The 18,869-nt window shown below is 44.6% G+C and overlaps 1 protein-coding gene across 2 annotated transcripts in view; it reads left to right on the forward strand.

Moving 5' to 3' along the window:
• Positions 1–18,869, forward strand: part of LOC124335798 — a 29,858-nt gene continuing 10,989 nt past the window's right edge. Inside the window, exons 1-2 of one of the 2 annotated variants that reach the window (XM_046789258.1) lie at positions 1–626; positions 1,729–2,861. In XM_046789258.1, coding sequence (XP_046645214.1) covers positions 1,875–2,861 — 987 coding nt within the window. In that variant the 5' untranslated portion in view covers positions 1–626; positions 1,729–1,874. The remainder of the gene's footprint in view (positions 627–1,728; positions 2,862–18,869) is intronic. The other variant, XM_046789257.1, reaches the window with a different exon arrangement.

Consider the following 18,869-nt stretch of genomic DNA (forward strand, 5'->3'; position numbering starts at 1 on the left):
TCTCAACCGGGCGGCCGATGGCAAGTAGTTGGCATCCAGCAACACGGACGTGCGCTACTCTATAGACGTGTGGGGTTTTTATTGTCACCAGTATAATATTAGTAGAGAATTAGCGAGTTTTAGACACCCTTTTCCCCTTATTCTATTTTCTTCGTATCAGCTTTTGTTGATTTCCAGTAGAGCGCCGAGAGTTGAAACAAAAGAGAAATCGCGTTAATGTGATTATATGCTGCTGAAATCATCTCCAGGCTGTTTATTATTGCGCCCTATTTCTTCTTCGCTACGTCGTCGAATCGGCCGCCGTCATCTCTGATGGCCGCCAGTGACGCTCGACCATTAAATTATTCGCGGGATTCTTGATTGTTAATAACGACTTTGATGAATTGCCCATCAAAAGTGATCGACATGTTGTTCTGTGCCCAGTGTTAAAAGAGGAAAACTCTCTGATCGTTCATCCGAAAGTGGCTATAAAAATAAAAGACCCGGCAATTTATTCTCGATAGTGTCGTCTATTTTTTCAAAGTTATTTCTCCGAAATGGACAAACGCCAGGAATAACAACAACATAAACATGAACCCTATATATAGCCAGCATCAGTGACCGACTATCAAGCCAACAGTCAAATTGTAAGTGCAGCACCTCTATAAAAAGCATTTTCATTATATTAATTTGGTTGATTGAATTATCATTACATAATATAGCTGGCGCATTTAATCAACTGATGTATATATCTTGTCTGAACAATTTTCACTTATTATTATCATCTGCTCCTTTAAAATGGGAAAAGCGGTATTATATTATTGTGAATAAAATTTAAAATCCAGCACGGCGTGAAATTGGATGGGAATGTAGAGCTTTTTTTTCTATCAACGTTTCCACCGAAACGGAATTCTGGAAAAACCAAACAAAGCCAAACTATTGCTAGGTGTCACTTCTGGAAATTATTAAATCATTCTTTCGAGCTACGACGAAGCCTTGCACGTAATGTAAGAGAAATGCGACATTTAATTAAAACGGAAGGACGCCGAGCTCCGGAATTTGCATATGTTCAGAATATTACGTGCTTGTCGCCTTGGTGACGTAATTTTGTAATGTAAACCGACTGGATTGCGTTTTCCAACCAAAACGCTCCAAAGGACACATACATAGTTCAATTTGCCCTGCCAATTTGCAAGCGATCAATTATTGAAGTACCACCAACAGAATTCAATTATATACGACTTTTACAGTGTAATAAAGTTGCTTCATTTCTTTTCACGGCAAGTTGGACGCCCAGATCAATCGGACCTTTGTCTTTCATCTGTTTGATATTCCCGTCATTATTGTCACTATCGTCTGACTTGCATACGAAATAAGAAAAGATGCCGATGAAAGACACTGTGTGTCTGTAGGTGCGTGACATTTCCACCAGTTTTTAAGAAACTGGGCGTCGGCCAAGAGTTAAAAAAAAAATCTGCGTCTAAAATAGCCGCGGTCTTCAACATTAAAAAAAACTAAAAAAGGAACACAAAAGTCGTTGACGGACGGCCAGGTCAACGAAAGATGACGTAAGGGCATCTAATCGATTGATCTTTTTACCTATTTTTGTTTTTTCTTGTTGCCATGCTATCCCTGTTTGTTATACGCCAATGTCATCAGATGCAACAAGCCTGTATATAGCCTACGGTGTTAATGTTAATCAAAGCGTCGATTTATTAATTTTTTTTTAATGTTTTATTTTTTTTTTAGAGTTTGTTGGTTTTATTCAGGGATGACGTCGTCCAATCGTCGCTCCGGTTACCGTTTCCCAAATTGTCATAGATTATTTGCTGTTGTTACATCAACTGCTGGCCGTGTCTTGTGTCCTTTGGAGAGTAGTATCACTTCTGCCGCTAATGAACCAACTGCTGCTGCTGCCACCGCCCAGACTGGACCATCATCAGAGTCTGACGCCCCGGCGGCTCCGCACTACGTCCGTGTTGACTGATGTTGACGACCGTGGCAGGAGGAGGAAGATGAAGTCGGTGATAGCCCTGGTGATGGTGGTGACCTTTATGGCGACTCTGGTGCTGGACGTCTCTGCAGCGACCGCTCAGACGGCCGCCGACATCAGGTCCAGCAGCCGAAGAGAAGCTCTTTGGAGCTGGTCAGACTCTGATGATGCTGCTGGCCAAGAGTTGTCCGACTCGATGGAATTGTCGCCGTCATCCGAAAACGAGTTTCTTCTCCAATTGAGCTCTGACACTAATTGGACGTCGTTTCTGAACGAGACGGAAGACGACGACGACGACGACCAAGGAGTGGAGGAGGACCAAAACGACGAGGTAGAAGACGCCGTCATTTTCGATGAGGCCGACGGCGATGGCAACGGCACTAACTGGTGGACCAGTCCCGTCTATCCGAGCGGTTACACACCGCTGGGTTTGGTCATCGCTTCGATCTTTGTCACCTTCATCATGATCATCATCGTCGGCGGCAACATTCTGGTCATCATCGCCATCGCCACCGAGCGCTCGCTCAAGGGCATTCAGAACTGGTTCATCGGCTCGCTGGCCGTGGCCGACTGTCTGCTGGGCGCCATCATCATGCCGTTCTCTCTGGCCAACGAGATGATGGGCTACTGGGTGTTTGGCCAGTGGTGGTGCGACGTCCACTCGGCCGTCGACGTCCTCCTCTGCACGTCCAGCATCATGAACCTCTGCCTCATCAGTTTGGATCGTTACTGGTCCATCACTCACGCCATCGAGTACCTGCGCAAGCGGACGCCCGAGCGCTGTGTCATCATGATCACCACCGTCTGGATCCTGAGCGGCCTCGTCTCCATTCCGCCTCTGCTCGGATGGAAGAAGGAAACGCCGCAGGGAGAATTCCCCAAATGCGAGGTATGTGATGCCGCCAATTTCATTTCTTTTAAATGAACTCGAATAGATCAGGCGCTAGGACATCACGCAACAGTCGGAATCGTAATGTCTAGAAGGGTACCAGATCATTCCTTTGATATATTCATGTATTCATTTCCAAGTGAAATCAAGGCTGTGCTGTGCGCAGCAGCAGAATTCCAAGTCTTGCGGATTTATTAGTTCCGGTTATTTCTTTACATGATGTGCACTTTGCTGTGCTGCTGCACGGTCGTTATCTTTTTGCAATTCAATTCCCCAGCGCTTTGCTTCTGCTGCTGCTGCTGGATGCTGGGCTCCGGTCGGCAGCGAGATGTCGACCACCCGGGCCATTTACTGATGCGTGTGCGTGAGTTGTGCACTTTTGGCTCTGCTGGTTGGCTCTTGTGTTTCGTGTCGCCCGCGCGCAGAATTCAAATTATTCCGTACCGAATTCGACGCTATGCCGCCGTACTATTTGCGTAATATTACGCTGCCGTGCGCTTGAACCCGACCTGCGCCCGCGTTCCTTCCCGGTGCAAGAGATTTTCGCATTCTTGACGGGATTTCCTTTTTTGCCTCTTTGGAGATGGTAAAAAGTCCTTCCGGTTATGGTGGGCGTTGCTGGAATTGATGGAATCAAAAATAAAAAGGGGGAAGACCCTGGGTTTCTTTATATTCAAACAAATCGAGGCCATACGCGAGTAAATCATGTGTCGTTTTTATTCTCTGGCCAAACGACCGTCGACTTATTGCCCATGCAAACGGCCCAAAAATGAACAGGAACAGGAAAAAACAGGAAGCGCAAAAACAGCCCTGTCTAAAAATAGGAGAAAACCGTATGCAGCAGGATGCAGGCCTACCTAAATGCTTTGTATAAACAACCATGGCGAAGTAAACAACAAAGAAAACTTTGAATCGAATCAGAAAAGAAAAATCCTTAAAAGGGGGGCGGAAAAAGCTGCAATCTTTTCTGCTCGCAAATGTACATCAGGGCGTTCAATAGCCTGGGGCACTAGGAGAAAGAAATAAAATAAGTTTGTTTGTTTTTTTCCAAAAATTCCACCTAATCCTCGTCTATATACGGCTGCAACCTTTCCGCCGGAGCGCGTGGCCATGCAGCACGGCGATGGGTCTTTAGCCTCGCTTCCCATCATTTCTTTAATATAGATCCTTACAACGTTTGGTAGAGTGCATACACAACACTGGCCAACTTCTTGCAGGTCCTTCAAATAAGTTGTACCAACCGATGACTTTAATTCCGAGTTCTTCGATCCATTGTTATTCACTTTCGGCTTGTGCCAGTTCCGCCTCAACGGAGAGTCTCTCTCCTCGGTCCTGTGACTCCGGTCCTGTGATGTCAGATGGACGGCCATTCAAATCGATAGGAGGCGCCAGCGTCGAGTATTTTCTTTTTTTTCCATGTGATTTTGAGAAATAGGGGTGTGGTTATATAATACCTGCCAGTCAAGTGCGTATAGCAGCCGACTCGGTTGACCAGCAGCAGCACATGACGACCTTTGAGACTCTTTTGCTCCTGGTACAGTAAAAGGATTGACTTTTGCCCGAGGACATTTATATAAAAGGCGACTAGTAAGAAAAGCTATTAGAAGTTGGCAGAATGTCTCTCCAGCAGCTCCGGCAGCAGCTCAAGAGGTGAAACTGGATCTTGTTAGACTTAATATAATCTATATAGGAATCACCACTTTGGTCGTTTGGATATTGGCTGCGATTCTGTGACGCCAACGACAATACCTTGGGGTAGTACATTAAAGGTTAAGTCGGTTTTCTTACGGAGAACCATCACCGCATCACCCTTTGGACTTTTTGGGGTTATTTTTCAATCACGTCGTCACTTGTGCTGCTGCTGCCGCGCTGTCGCTCGACCCTTAATGCTGTTTCGATTCAAGGGCGTCGCCCTGTCAACCCACCAGAGTGAATCGTAACTTGCCTTTTGGGCCACATCAAGTCTCTGACGTCGCTCCCGCAAGTTCCTTCCAACTGGCCAGCGCCACCGCCCTATAGTACATTAACACCCAAAGTCCATTTTGCTGGAAGCAAAAAAATGTGGGGGGGTGGCGGAATTTCGCTCTTTGAACGCCGGCGTCAGGAAATTGAAATTTGGTGGGGGATCATAGTTTGGGAGCAGATCGCAGCCCGGCCTTTCACACACAGCACAAAAGCAACTGTATATGTGTGTATATAGACTTGGGCTCATCTCTATATATCCAGCTATATAGTCTATAGTGCTGTGGAGGGGGTTCCCAATCGATTTGCTGTTTGGGGGACCCGGCAGTGTGCAATATCCCATCATTCTCTCTTGTCTTTCCCTTCTCAGCTTCTCCGTCTTTTTCTTATTTTCCTTTTCCCATTCTCTTATTGTCTTCGGTCGGCGTCGCCTTTTGATTAGCTTTGGGTGTGCCCCGAACAATTAAAGCAAATCACCGAGCGCAATTGCGCCGGCACTGCACACACACACACATCTATATACGCCTGCTATTCAGCTCTACTTCATGATACGCTGCAGCTGCTGGATGTACTATATAATAGAGAGGGAAAAACATTATCCCCCCGCTCAGATCTATCTAGTGAACTCTGTGAACTTGAAAGAAGCCCTCAAAGTTTCCTGGTTGCTGGGATGTAGATTCTAAAGGCCATTTGCCCCCGATGGCTAAAGGATTGCGGCGGCAGGATTTTCTCTCTCCAACTTCGTCGTCGATGTAGAGTTATATGTACTATATAGGGTCGAACTTGCTGGAAAGCCTCGATAGTACTAATATATGGGCCCACACGAATCAAATGCATTTGACATATAGGCGCCGGTCTGTGATCTCGATCCACTTTGGGAGCCTCTAGACAGGAGCAGCAACGGGCCCAAGATGCTCTTCGATATTTTCCCCTCCCTCTTGTTGTCAAGGGAGAAAGAGGTTCCGGTTGGAACAGGCGGGAACGGGCGGGAACGAGCGGAACGGTATACAACAGACGTCTCTGGCAGCAGCATAGAGGCGCGCACCACCGACCCCGGGACTAAATCTAAAGCCCCCGGTGTGCCATTCTTCGTTTGCTGGTATATATTGAACCAGCATTCGCAGTTAAGTTGGATGCGACACAGACCAACAAATACACTCCGTTCCACGTCGTGAATCGTTTCACGGTGAGCATTCACATGCAGGAGCGGCACGCATCATCGCATCCATTATGCATGAATATGTATGTATGTACGTGGATGGATGGAGAAGCTTTATAGATGGCACTTATTATACCATCAGCTGGCGGTTATATTTTGCGCACCTCAAACTCTCCCACGATCGTCCCATTCCGATCTCCGTTTGCCGGAATCGGAATAGTTATCCTCTTTTCTTTCTAGTCCAACTTTTATTTTTGCCCGGAAGGCTGCTGCTTCTGCTGGATGCTGTTGCTGTGCGTGACGCGGCTGCATCCGACGGATGGCCGAAAGATGCACACACACAGCCCCACAAGTTTATATACGTCCGAGTTGCTGCCCCTCTCACATCTTTAGACGTGTCGATGTATTCATTCCGCCACTCATCGTGATTCCATCACACAATGCTGGGCTTCCCGCTGCTCCCGCTCCTGCGATGTGTCATCCGCAGTTGCTGGGAGATCTAACTTTGTTTGTTGGGACATTTCCCAGCGGCCACTCACGCGGACTCTGCGGGACCGTTTGACGTGTCTCTCCCTTTATACGCGCGCACAACAATAATGCGGCGTGTGGATAGATCCAGGACGGATAGAGAGAGATAGAGAGATAGGGAGATAGAAACTGGTAGCATCACTCAACCCCCCGAATGGACATTAAACCAATTTCGAGAGTTGCTGCTATTCCGGACTGCGTATGCAGTCGGAGGAGTCGTTATCAAATGCCAAAGTTTTGCTGCCGGGCAACATTATGCTGGAGCAGCAGCAGCAGTAGCAGCCGACAAAGTTACTGATGTCTCTATGTGTCTGTTGCACCGACTAATAGCTGACGGAGTTATTCCCATCTCTGCTGCGCACTTAGGCTACTATAGCTACTATACCCCGGCACTGCACACACACACTCCTGGTGCTGTTAGATCGCGCCCCAACTAGTCAATTAAGACCCCGGGAGCTGATAGGGAAATAAACGGGGCCACCATCGCACCCAAACTGTGCCAAACTTTTCACGACGCCAATCCGACGGTGGACACAGTCGAGGGCTTCCTCTATGGAAATATACAAGTTTCATTACGGTACAGACGATGGACTCGGATGGACTCGGTGGCATATTATAGCAAATATCATCATCGGTCAGCTCCGAAGCGCGCTTATTATGAATGCCTCCGTCCAGACTTGGACATTATCTCTATGATATTATATCCGGTCTTCGTCGTTCGCTTCCGCAATTTCGAATGCACCCATTTGTGTCAAGATGCGAAATAACGCGGAGGTAATAGCAAAGCTTTACTCTATAACATTGCATCTGCTGTGGTAATAAGACAACTTGGGATGATGGTGAGGCACCCGCTTTCTCCTGAGGAGGGCCAGCGACTATACGCGGAGCTCTATAATATTCGGGATGGGTTTCGTGCTGCTGGCCAGCCATGCGTTGACGGTTTTGCGGGAGAGTAGGGCGAAAGCTGGACGCGGACAAGTCATTTGGGAAAAGAGCCCAGTTTCCCCCTGCTGATTTTCGCCATTTATATCAAATGTACCAGACTATACTGGTACTATATGTAGTACAGTACAACTACACATGTCTACGGTTTATAGACGCCGGAATATATTGAGCGTGGCGTGCGGAATACTCGGAAATCGGCGGACGGACATGCACGCGGCCATCGAGCACAAAGCGCAGTGGCTGCTGCTGGATCTATCCGCGACAGGTTTGCAATTTATGGGAGGCTGAATGGAGCAGCGACATCCTAATGCTGATGTGAATTGTGTATATAGCCGAGTCCTAAATGTTGGTAGATGGTAGTGTTTTGGCCAAATGATCGCTAGAGAATAAACTTAATACCAGACGATGATTTATTTAGATGTATAAAATGTTACAGTTAATTTTAACGTGATGATATGTTCTGTAGTTCTATATATTTCCGTGTGCAGACACAAATTGAAAAAGAAATCAAGAGCGCACTTCGAAACGAAAAATGAAAAGAGGCAAATGGTTGGAATGAGAGTGGAACGTATAATAATAACAAAAGGGCGCACAAGAATGAGCGAATATCTCCCGAGATGCAATTAGGTGCTGCGATGTTCACCACCTTGCGATGTTATTATGATGATAAGCTCACCAGTTCAACATGAATAGCTGCTACGCAAATGAGCTGAAACACACAGCACGGAAACCAAATCTTGTCCGATTCCGAAAGAAGAAAACGGCCAAATTTAAAAAAAAATCAAAACGCATTAATCAGCGCTTCGAGAATCAAATTGACGATTCTTCCCTCGCTCGATCAGTCTCTTCTTTTCTTAGTTCATCAATTTTCTTTTTTAAAAAAAAAAGTCCGTCACATACTGTATTTTTTATTCGTTTTCTGATAACTCAATTATTTCCCCATTTCTGTCGGGCTGTTAAATTCAAGACGACGTATGTGTGTGTATGTGACCAATTATGCAAGTAGATGGATTCTGAAAAATCCCTCCTTCTTTTTGTTTTTCCAGTCTATAATAAGTAGTACGATAAAAGAGAATAGTCGAATAGTTTGATGGAGTAGGCTACTTTTATGGCCACTCAATGTTTAATTCAAGCCGGCGGCTCGTGGCACGTCTTTCCGCCTCGTTATCTTTTTTTGATTTTCTTTTATTTTGCGGCAGCAACCCGCGGCACAACAGCTCTCTGACGTCATTGCACACATGTGTAAGAGCTATATAAACATTTTCTACATATAGGAGAGCCTTTATTCGGATGTAACATAAGTCCTGCGTTGTGTCTATAAAAAGAGAATCCGACCGTGGCAAGCAGAAGACGAGAAGAAATCGCTGGGGACCATCAAGGGAGAAAACCGGTCGAGCCCAGTACTATAAGCATTTCAGACGGACAGCATCAATATTACAAAACGGACAAAAAAACAGGGAGGGGGGGGCGACCAACGCGGTCAAGGCGATAACTGGGCGATCACACAGCAACATTCGAACCTATCAGAAAGAAGTAGAAAAAGGAAAGCGAAATATAGAGCACATAGAGAGCAGAGAAAATAACAGCCCAGCAGCAGCTGAGTCCCACTTCTGGGAAAACATCAGTTGATTGGCTTTTATACGCCCAACCAAGTTCCGTGCTCTCAATGCTGCCAACCTACGTGAGTTCGCAGAGTATCATTCACGAAAAACAAGCCAAGTAGAAGGAACGCTGATGATGTAAACGTTCTTATATAATAATAACAGCCCGCAGCATATAAGATTGCACATGAAAATCATATCCTACATATTATTATTATACACATCAAACCTATATATATGTATATGGCCCTGGCAAGTCGGAATTGATAGACAATTCTATCTATCTATACGGTGATGTTATGCATAGGTCATTTAATCCTATACGCCAGCACTCCCGAAAGGCGGATGTATACAGATGGAGACCCGATCGGACGTTGGACAACTTTGCAGCCAAGCACTCAAGAGCTTATAGGTTGAAATAACTATATACAGGAGCAGGAGGAGTATATACTCTAGACATATAGGCTAGTACATCAGTCTAAAGCCTAATACAGGATCCTCGGATCTGACCACGTCCGTCTTCCTTTGAATTAAACATGTGAACGCGTCGGGAAGGAATTTTAAAAAAAAAGAAGAAAATGTAAACGGACGTTTGGCTGCTGGCTGATGTGCTGGACTGTGCCAGGGATTTCAATCGACTGAGGAAAAAAATATAAACGCATTGCCGGCCGCCACACTATTTTTTTTTTTCATCCACATCCGCACGGTCTCTCTGATGCTCGTCGTCGATATATCGTCTCTATTGACTGGCCGGAACTACAGCACAGCACTGGAAAGGCCCACAGCAGCACAATCGATCCCGAGAGTTTGCGATCAATTTTTTTGTTTTGTTCGGGGGTATTTTGCAGGGTTTTTTTTCTATTCTTTCATTTCCAACTTCCTTCCGGCTATTTAAAATTGCCCTGGATACATGTATATCTCTCATTGCTCTGATGTAATCCTGCGTGATGCTGGTGTGTCATCCAATGTAGAGCGTGCGGGATTCTGTTTTTGATTTACAGGCGGGAAAATTTTGAAATTTCGATCGTGACAAACAAAGTATGAACCAGTAAACCCTCAGCACACATATATAACTATGATTGCATATTTGATTGTGCCAAAGCGAGTGCCAAAATCGCTCAAGGTCGACGGCTGGGACTAGATCACGTTTGGACTGTCGCACACTCGAACACGTATTCATGAATTCCCGTGAAAAATAAATCAAAAGATTCGTGTGCTTTATTAATACCTAGCGGCACTATAACCGCGTGACTCTCAAAATCAACCAATCGAGTAGATACAGTACGTACATGTACGGATAGATAGCTGGAAGGCTAACAATAAGTCAGGCTGCTGTGGAGATTGCCGGCCAAACTCAATTGAATCGTCCCAATTTGTTGATTCAATCCATCGTTGCTACGCCCGTCGTCGGTTGATGATTTTCCCCGTAAGACACAACGTCGTGCACACAAACCCAAAATAATAGTCAAAAGTGCTGGCGCCCGAACAAATAAAACTGTAAAGGTCAATAAAATGTCAATATAATGAGTCAAATGTCAGAGAATAATACGAATGACGCTGGGCAGAAAAGAAAAGAAAGATTATTCTTTCTCCTTGTGCAGCAGCACAGTTAGATACAGGTGCACAGCTCGTCGCCGATCCTGTCTCTCGTCCGTCTTTGTCTTGTATATACTTTGATGAACTTTTACATGCGCGCGTCCATGTGTATATCCGTCGCTTGTCGAGAGTCTTGTGACTCGGCTCTGCGCGCTCTCAATCTTCATTAGGGCCGTCTGTCAGTGGACACTGTGGGCGCATCAGCAGCGAGGGATGCGAGCACAAGCCAGCAAAGAAAAACGCGGGGACATATTCTGCCCAGCAGCAGCTGTAGAGAGCTGCAGCCGTTAGATTGCTTGAGATGTATAGATTCTGCTGCTGCTGGCCGCTGACTCTATACATCTGCGTGCGTGACTGGTGATGGAACCCGCCACGGTGAAAAGTTTCATCACGCGCTCACCGTCCGCTTCTATACGAGCAAATGTGATGGAGCCAAAAAGGGACAAGAAGAAGAAGATGGGCGACGCGAAAGGAAAAAACGTGCCCAACTAATGTGCTCCCATACACGAACGCACGTTATACCCAACGGGGGGGGGGGGATCCCGGAAAGGTCAGCCGTCCGTTTGCTGATAAAAAAAGTGTAGAGGAAAAATATAGGTCGAATGATGTACACACAAATGCTGGGCAAATCAATATCAAAGAGAGAAAAAAAGGAACAAGTTCGTACCCAGGAAATGCTGGGCATAGAATAGAAAAGGATATTATTGACCAACGAATTCGACGATTTAGAAACCGGCGGCCGCCAGTCAGAGGAGAGAGATTATGTGCTATACTGTGCTGCTCACATGTGGCCCAGCAAATCGAACTCGGGGACGTGCGGTGGCTTTTATTGATAACATTAAGGGCCGGGTTTTGTTTTGTTTCTTTTTAAAATAACAACGCAGAACAATCATATCGATTTTTGAAAGTCGTATCGATTTCGGTGATGATTAGCTATGATATTCTTTGCATAGTCCTCCAGCCCAGCCACATCAGCAGTGGCTTATTAGATCCTTCTTTTTATATTTCCCGATTGTTGTGTCATATTTTTGTTATTTTTCTGTGCCTTTGTGACAGTCAGACAGACACCGACTGCTGGAATTGATCTTATTAGCCAATATAGCCTTCAATATTATGCCAGACGCCCGAATCAAATGAAACTCGGAATATAATATCAAGAGGAGCCGACCGGGCCATGCAGATATCTATTCGCCATTTACATGAATAATAGAAATTCCAGTCTAGACAGAATAATACAAAAAAAAAGCTAAATAAGCCCATGGAATATACATAATATACAATACAAGATAATGCAATAAGTCTATATATAGAGAGCCATTCTATATATATATATACAACACACCGGGAATGCTGTGTTCTATTATTACTGATGGAATGATCGGGGGCAGGACTGTCGCCGACTGATAATTCGCTACACTGGGATATACATGGCGGTTGAGACGATGGGATTTCACTCCTCTCAGCTCATCACATATATAATACACCACGCGCTGCCTCTATATATATATACCCACACACATCATCAGTATTATATATATATAATCATCATCATCGTAGAATAGTATGAGAAGGGAGAGTGGTGCATCCAGCAACAGCAACAGCAGCAGCTCTTGTTCTCTAGCGAAATGAGAAAGGGCTAAACTGCTGCTGCTGCCGCTGTTGAAGCACAAAACTCTTCTTCTTTCTTTCTTTCTTCTCAACTTTTCTTCTCTTATTCTTTCGGGCCGGCGGGGATGAAGAGGAGGAGAGACTGGATGAGATGATTCGCTCGGGCGGGGGGATGCTGCTGGACGTGCTGGGAGTGACGGTGCGCATCATTATCCCGTCGGATCCCGCCGGCTGGCTGAATATAAATTAATAATTCTTATAGTACTACTACTATATACACCCGAATATAACAGGAGCGCAAGCAAGTAGAAAGAGAGAAAGACGGACACAGGGCCGGGTTCTCTGCTCCTATATATGTACAGCACAGAGCGGCGGCGGTGGCAGATGGGCTGCTGCACATATCATCACGCCTGGTGAGCGCCCGTCAGATTTCTATCGTCGCTGCTGCTGCTGCCCGGCCCGTCTTCCTTCCTCTCTTCTGCGAATTAGAATATTCAAACGCAACCATCAGACATATACGGCGGCGCCCTTAAATTGTATTAAGCTTTTTAATATAAGACGAATCTATACGACATGTTATTTCACAGCAGCAGAGATGCAATCGTCATCATCATCATCAAAGGCCCGTCAAAGACTGACACTGCTTTTCATTTAATAATATCTTAGGCTACATTATAGGCCAGCTTCCAGCCTAGGCGGCTTCCGCTCTTTTATATTAGACTCGCTCTATATCTTATACAGTTCAACCAGGTCCTATATAGAAACACCAGTTATGATATGCGGAGCCCAGCAGCAGGTCATGGGGGATGATTCCATAATTCCGGATAATAAATATGCTTAAGCTATTTTAAATTGTAGAATTGATTAAGGAATAAAATATGCCGCAGTTCATCCCGTCCAATCAATAGCACATCAATGATGTGTGTACAGCATCAGCGACTATATGTTTCATATGATATAGCGGGGGAAAAGGTCGACGGGTGTTTATAATCCGGTGCGGATTATTTATTAGATAGGCGCACCGATGACGTCGTCAATTCGTGATGCCCTTGAACTTTCCCATTTATAGATCCGTGACGTTTGTTTGTATATATCAAAAATGCCTATACGACTTTATTTCGGGTCCATTTAGCCGCGTCACGCACGCCACCCATGCTGTGCTGGATTGTTCCGACTGTGATGGCTAATTACTCTATATACTGCACTTGGGTGCGATGATGCAACGAGAGTCAACTCAAACCTATATACTCGCACATCTGCCAAAGAAATGTATACGTAGATGTATAAGTGGACCCCCCCATCTAGTTATCTACTTTGAAAAATACGAAATTGTCACGCACGGAAAAGTCAAGTTGACACAAACTCTACGGCGCCATTTTTGAAAAAAAAGAAAAAAAGAAGATTAGAGATGACGACGTATATGCAAAGCAGGATAAAAAAAAGCACACACACAGACAGGTGTTGCTGTCAGCTTCTCATTTCCATCACACCAAAGTTTCTCTCTCATGTCAAAAGAAGATTGCCAACTATTTTAGCCCGAAACTTGATTCTGCTCAGACGCGCAAACTTGTGTGCCCTAGTTAGTTTATAATATAAGCCAATTTCAATTGCAGATAATATAAGAGCAGTCTTATATAGCCTACAAATGGCGCCCATCAGTGTGGAGTAGCCAAATATTTGGGATGTCGTCATTTATTAGCCACACGTAAATGATCGTCTAATAAGTGTCAATATAATCCCTGAGCACTGTTATATCAAGTGGCCACCGTGGCCTTGCGGCTTTTCCCTTGCGCGGCTGTTAAAGTCAAGCGGATTTACGGCGTCCATTAGAGAGAGAGAGGCGAAAAAAAAAAGAGCCGACCGTAATAATAATATAATGCCAAATAAAAACAGCCGGTAATAGCACAACAAGTGCCAGCAGCTAGACATTGATGGTGGCGCCGTTTGAATACAGTCGGCATACACACTTGCGATCGTCGTTATAAATTGTTTAAAAAGGTCGTCGTCGCATTATATGACATCAAATGGAGTTCGCCGAGTGTGTGCGCGTCTTAAATATTAGGCTAGCTATACTTATCATCATCGCCAGAACAGGATCAAGAATGGAAATGGAGTGCGAAGGAAAAGAAAAGCCCCAAAAATAAACAGCCAGTACTTTGTGTGCCTTTTATAGGTCACAGCCGGAGTGAGCTATTACAAGTCTCAAAGGAGAGAATACATCTAGACGGAAATTTAATGCAAGTAGTTGCCAGAGAGAGAATTGTAGAAAAGGTTAAAAGCTCATACGGCAGTATAAACACACCGTGTGAGTGATAGTTATATATTGAAACAGAGTTAGGCTATATACTATACTATTATATGGGAATTATTTACTTAACTCTCTACTGTACATCGTTCGAGGCCGTTGTTTTTATTTTGGAGTAGAGAATGTACATAATAGTAGACGAAATAAAAGCCGGCGGCGGCGGCGGCACTAAATAAATTCCGTCGTTTTTATTCGATCCTTGATCCCTTTTGCTGCCGCTCAAGATCCTCGCCCTTGCGAGTATCTGGCGGATATCCCCCATGGATATCGCGCTCGTCCGTGGTATCAATTCGTCATCCACGGCTGTGCTGGCCTCGAGGATATGGCACATAGCGTGATGGGCAATATAACATCATTCGGCGGCACTCACAGACCAATAAGTTGACAATAACTCTCTCTCGTAAAAAGGGCTAAGAAGAAGAGTCTATTATTTGATACAAGAGCCCCAAATGTGAAATATAGATGGGCCAACAAGTGCGGCGGGGCGACTGTATATAACAACGCCCACGCGCGGCCACACCCTATATACAATTATACAGTATACATATTTGAGCTTCAGAGGGTTTCTTATAATTCTTATAATTTATTTCTTTTTCGAAAGAGAACATCAGTGATAGCTTTAGATATACGAAATACCATACACCCCCACCGCACCACACTATCTATATATAGAGTTAAATGAATAAATATTCTAGTGGCATGTTAAATGGATGATGATGCGGCTTGGGCCTGCCTCTTACTCACTCTTGCATCAGGAATGTTATTATTCGGCCCATTTATTAGTTTTTCCGGGAACTAAGAGGATGCTGGAGAAGAGAACCAGCGGCAGCTGCTTTATAACGACTCGACTGGATCCTTTTAAATAAGAAAATGAGATGGGGAAAAAAGCTGGGCAGCACAGCACAGCGAATCTAGAAAGAAGAATAAGATGGATTGGGGCTCGAATAGACGCACGTGTACCCAGGACTTATTTCCCTGCTGCTGCTGCAACAGCGTTCAGCCAAAAGGAAAAAGAAAAAAAGATCTAACGTGACTGAACTATGTAAGCTGCCTCCTATATGTTGACTCGGCCATCGTATGGCACGCCATATCGACGTCATCCGCCTATAATACTGTGGCTCAGCTTTGGCAGCCGTATTATTATTATACAAGCCCTAGACCCTCATCGTTCTTACACATAAATTAGTCCTGTTGTATAGTTTCACTATATATTCTACTTATTATGTATGGATCGAGTTATATTCTCTCATTGCGTTTCGTTATAGAGTCGGGTCTCTATATTTACTCGACGCTATCCAGCGGTTGTGTGATAGAATAGGCCCCGGTCGGTGGTGGTTGGAGAGCAGCAGTAGCCCCAAGTTCGATCGAAGTGAGCTAGAGAGAGAGAAAATAAGGAACTTGCTTCATTCGCGGGAAACTTATATTCTCTCTCGTCTCCCTTTTATTTATCGCAGGACTGTAGATTGTAGAGCTTTTCTTCTCCTTTCTCATTAGGAAATCCTCGTTTTGGTGGGGGAGCGGTTCCAGCCCAGTATATACATAGGGAAATCTAATAACAAGGCAACGTCGAGAATATCTCTCCAGCCAGATCGACTAAGTTGATGATAGGGAAAAAGGGGGCCCTGTTAAGCAACAAAGAAGAACAAATAAAACAACTTCCCCGGATATTATAGGCGGATAGATATTATATACGTATAGCATATAGACAACCAGTTGTTTATAGCTCATAAAGTGGAGCCACTTATTCTGTGGAAAAACCCCGCTGGAGCTTGTCAAACTATCCGCTGTAACTTTCACAATCTATATACAAGATCGTTGCTGGTTAATTGGCTTTTCATCGACGGTGTAGATAACAAATAGGGCATTGAATATTATACAGCAGCACAGGACCTATGCTATCTTTTTTCAAAAATATCCGGTCGCTGCATGTGTATAGTAGATTCTCTATTTCATTTCCAGACAGATAGAAATCGATATATAATGTATATAACATCTACTGTCTTTTATGTTTCCCCCCTTTTTTGGGGGGGTTTGATTTCCCGCGATGTAATAAAAGTCTAGAGGACGGATAGTGAGCCACTGCGTGCAGTGTGTGCCATGGCTCTAGAGTATTGGACACCGAGAAGCTGATAAGAAGATGCGCGCGGGAAATTCGAACACCCCCGCGTCGTCCCACCATTGATGCAATACGTTGGGGGACCGGGGGAACCGGCCGCGATACGATCCTTTGATGCTGCGGGTTCAACGGGTCCTATAACACCGAAACGGACCTATCTCATGGCCATTTGCTCTGGCCATTGCCCATTGCTGCCCAGCGTGTCTAGTCAGGGAAACGCGGACTATCTTACATTTGATCCCATCAAGGAATATTCAAGCGTTACGTAATTGGAAATCCTGTTTCCAACTGCAATCATGGATTGTGTGCTAGCCGAATCTCCCAAGAATCTGGTCGTCACGCTAACAGCACTTTTAGACTTGAAATATCATGTGACTCTATAACATGTATGGAAAAGTTATGGTTACGTCACATATGCTGTGCAGCAGTGCAGGTGATGATTTAGACATTAAGAACGCGGGTGTGCGCGCAAGTGTCGAATTAAAAGAGACGAGCGCATTCTAAGAAAAAGGAGCGACAAATGAGCGCAAATGCGATAGAATTGGAATATGCTATGGAAGAAAAGGATGACGATAAAAGAGCATGTCTTCTAGCATGTGTACAATTCACGTTATACGCATATTTCTCATTCCCTATATCGTCAGAGAAAATCGGCAAATTGCGCAATAACAAAAGTATATCGAAACTGTGCTGGTATATATATTTTGGGACGTATTACTAATACCGAGAACTATAAATATGTACCGGTACGTCAAATATATTAGGGAATCATAATAAAAAGTTTGGAGCCGCAACGGATAAAGTATAAAGGCGCTGACGCTGGAGTTTAAACAAACAATTCGTCGTTCGTATTATTGAAACAGGACAGCTTTGAAATTTTATTTCCAGGGTTGGGATCGGGAGTCTGGAGTAAGACTCTCTCAAACAAATAGCGTGTCAACTTGTATTGCCTAGAGCACATAACGCGCTTCTAGACAGAGCGTATAATACCGGCGTGCTGCTGCAAGAGCGCGGGAAAGTTCAAAAGTCTTTGCTGGAGAGCTCACGCGTTCTGCCTGGCGGGGGGCCATCAGGCATCCAGCTGAGTCCACTCGATGTCTCTGCTGTGTCAATATAACCTTTTAATATAAATATAGAGGCTACGTAAAAGAATGATCACTATTGATTGTTTGGTGGCCATTCCGGCTGTAGCACTCGACCTCATATTGGTCCTCTTGCCTCCCGCCCGATCGATTCATCACAGCTCAGTTTCTATTTCGGGATTTGCAAATTATTACATTACAAGGGGCAAATCCAATCAGTTTTTTTGTTGTTGCGGGGGAGGTAGCAGTTCCGCCCATCGAATGTTTCATATTATATTAAAACATCCGCGGAAGCCTAGAGTAGAATCTACTGGAGCCGGGCAAAAACACATAATTACTTTTTTTTCAAATTTCTCATTAGGCCTATGTCTGAAACAAGGAAGGAAATGAATATAAAACGAGAAGAAGAAGAAGAAGAAGAAGAAGAAGAAAGAAAGTGGAAAAAAATTAAGACCCGTTTCTTTGAAAAAGAATGAGAGATGGGAGGCAGAATTACGTATTCTCTCTCCTATTGTTATCATAATTCATGCGCCAAGGATGAACAGCACATATGTCTACATAGACATGGTTATAGGTGTACAACAGCTAAGGTCGTCGTATAGACATAAAAGGAGGCGTCGCTGCGTGCCGAATACATTCACAATCACGAGAGATGTGCCAAAACAAACAAACGAATCAAGGAAGAAAAGAAATCAAATGAGGAATTCGTCTCGTTGTGGAGGACACAACAAAGGCGCGAGCAGTTGACAAAATATCTCTCCTGGAAGGAAAGACAGCAGGGAGAATATAGAAATGAATCTCATCAACGATGACTGTGTGTGTGGCTGTGTGCTGTGTGTTTCCCCTTTTCACTTTCCTCATTCCGCTCTTTTCGTTCGACAACGGCAGCAGCACCGGCGTCTATACCTACAGGGAATTTTCCATCAAACACAAAAAAATAAAAAAGTTGTTTTCTTCTTCTTCTCTTTTGGGTGAGAGACAGGGGCCGTCCCTCGACTTGTTCCCTTCGGTCCTTTTCTCATCAAAAAACGACGACGACGACGTCGACGTCGGTAGGCTGGAGTATATAGCCTAGCTACTCTCGTATATGTATAGCCCACCCCCGT

This window comes from Daphnia pulicaria, chromosome 4 (genome assembly GCF_021234035.1).
Source record: "Daphnia pulicaria isolate SC F1-1A chromosome 4, SC_F0-13Bv2, whole genome shotgun sequence".
NCBI classification, from domain to species: Eukaryota; Metazoa; Arthropoda; class Branchiopoda; order Diplostraca; family Daphniidae; genus Daphnia; species Daphnia pulicaria.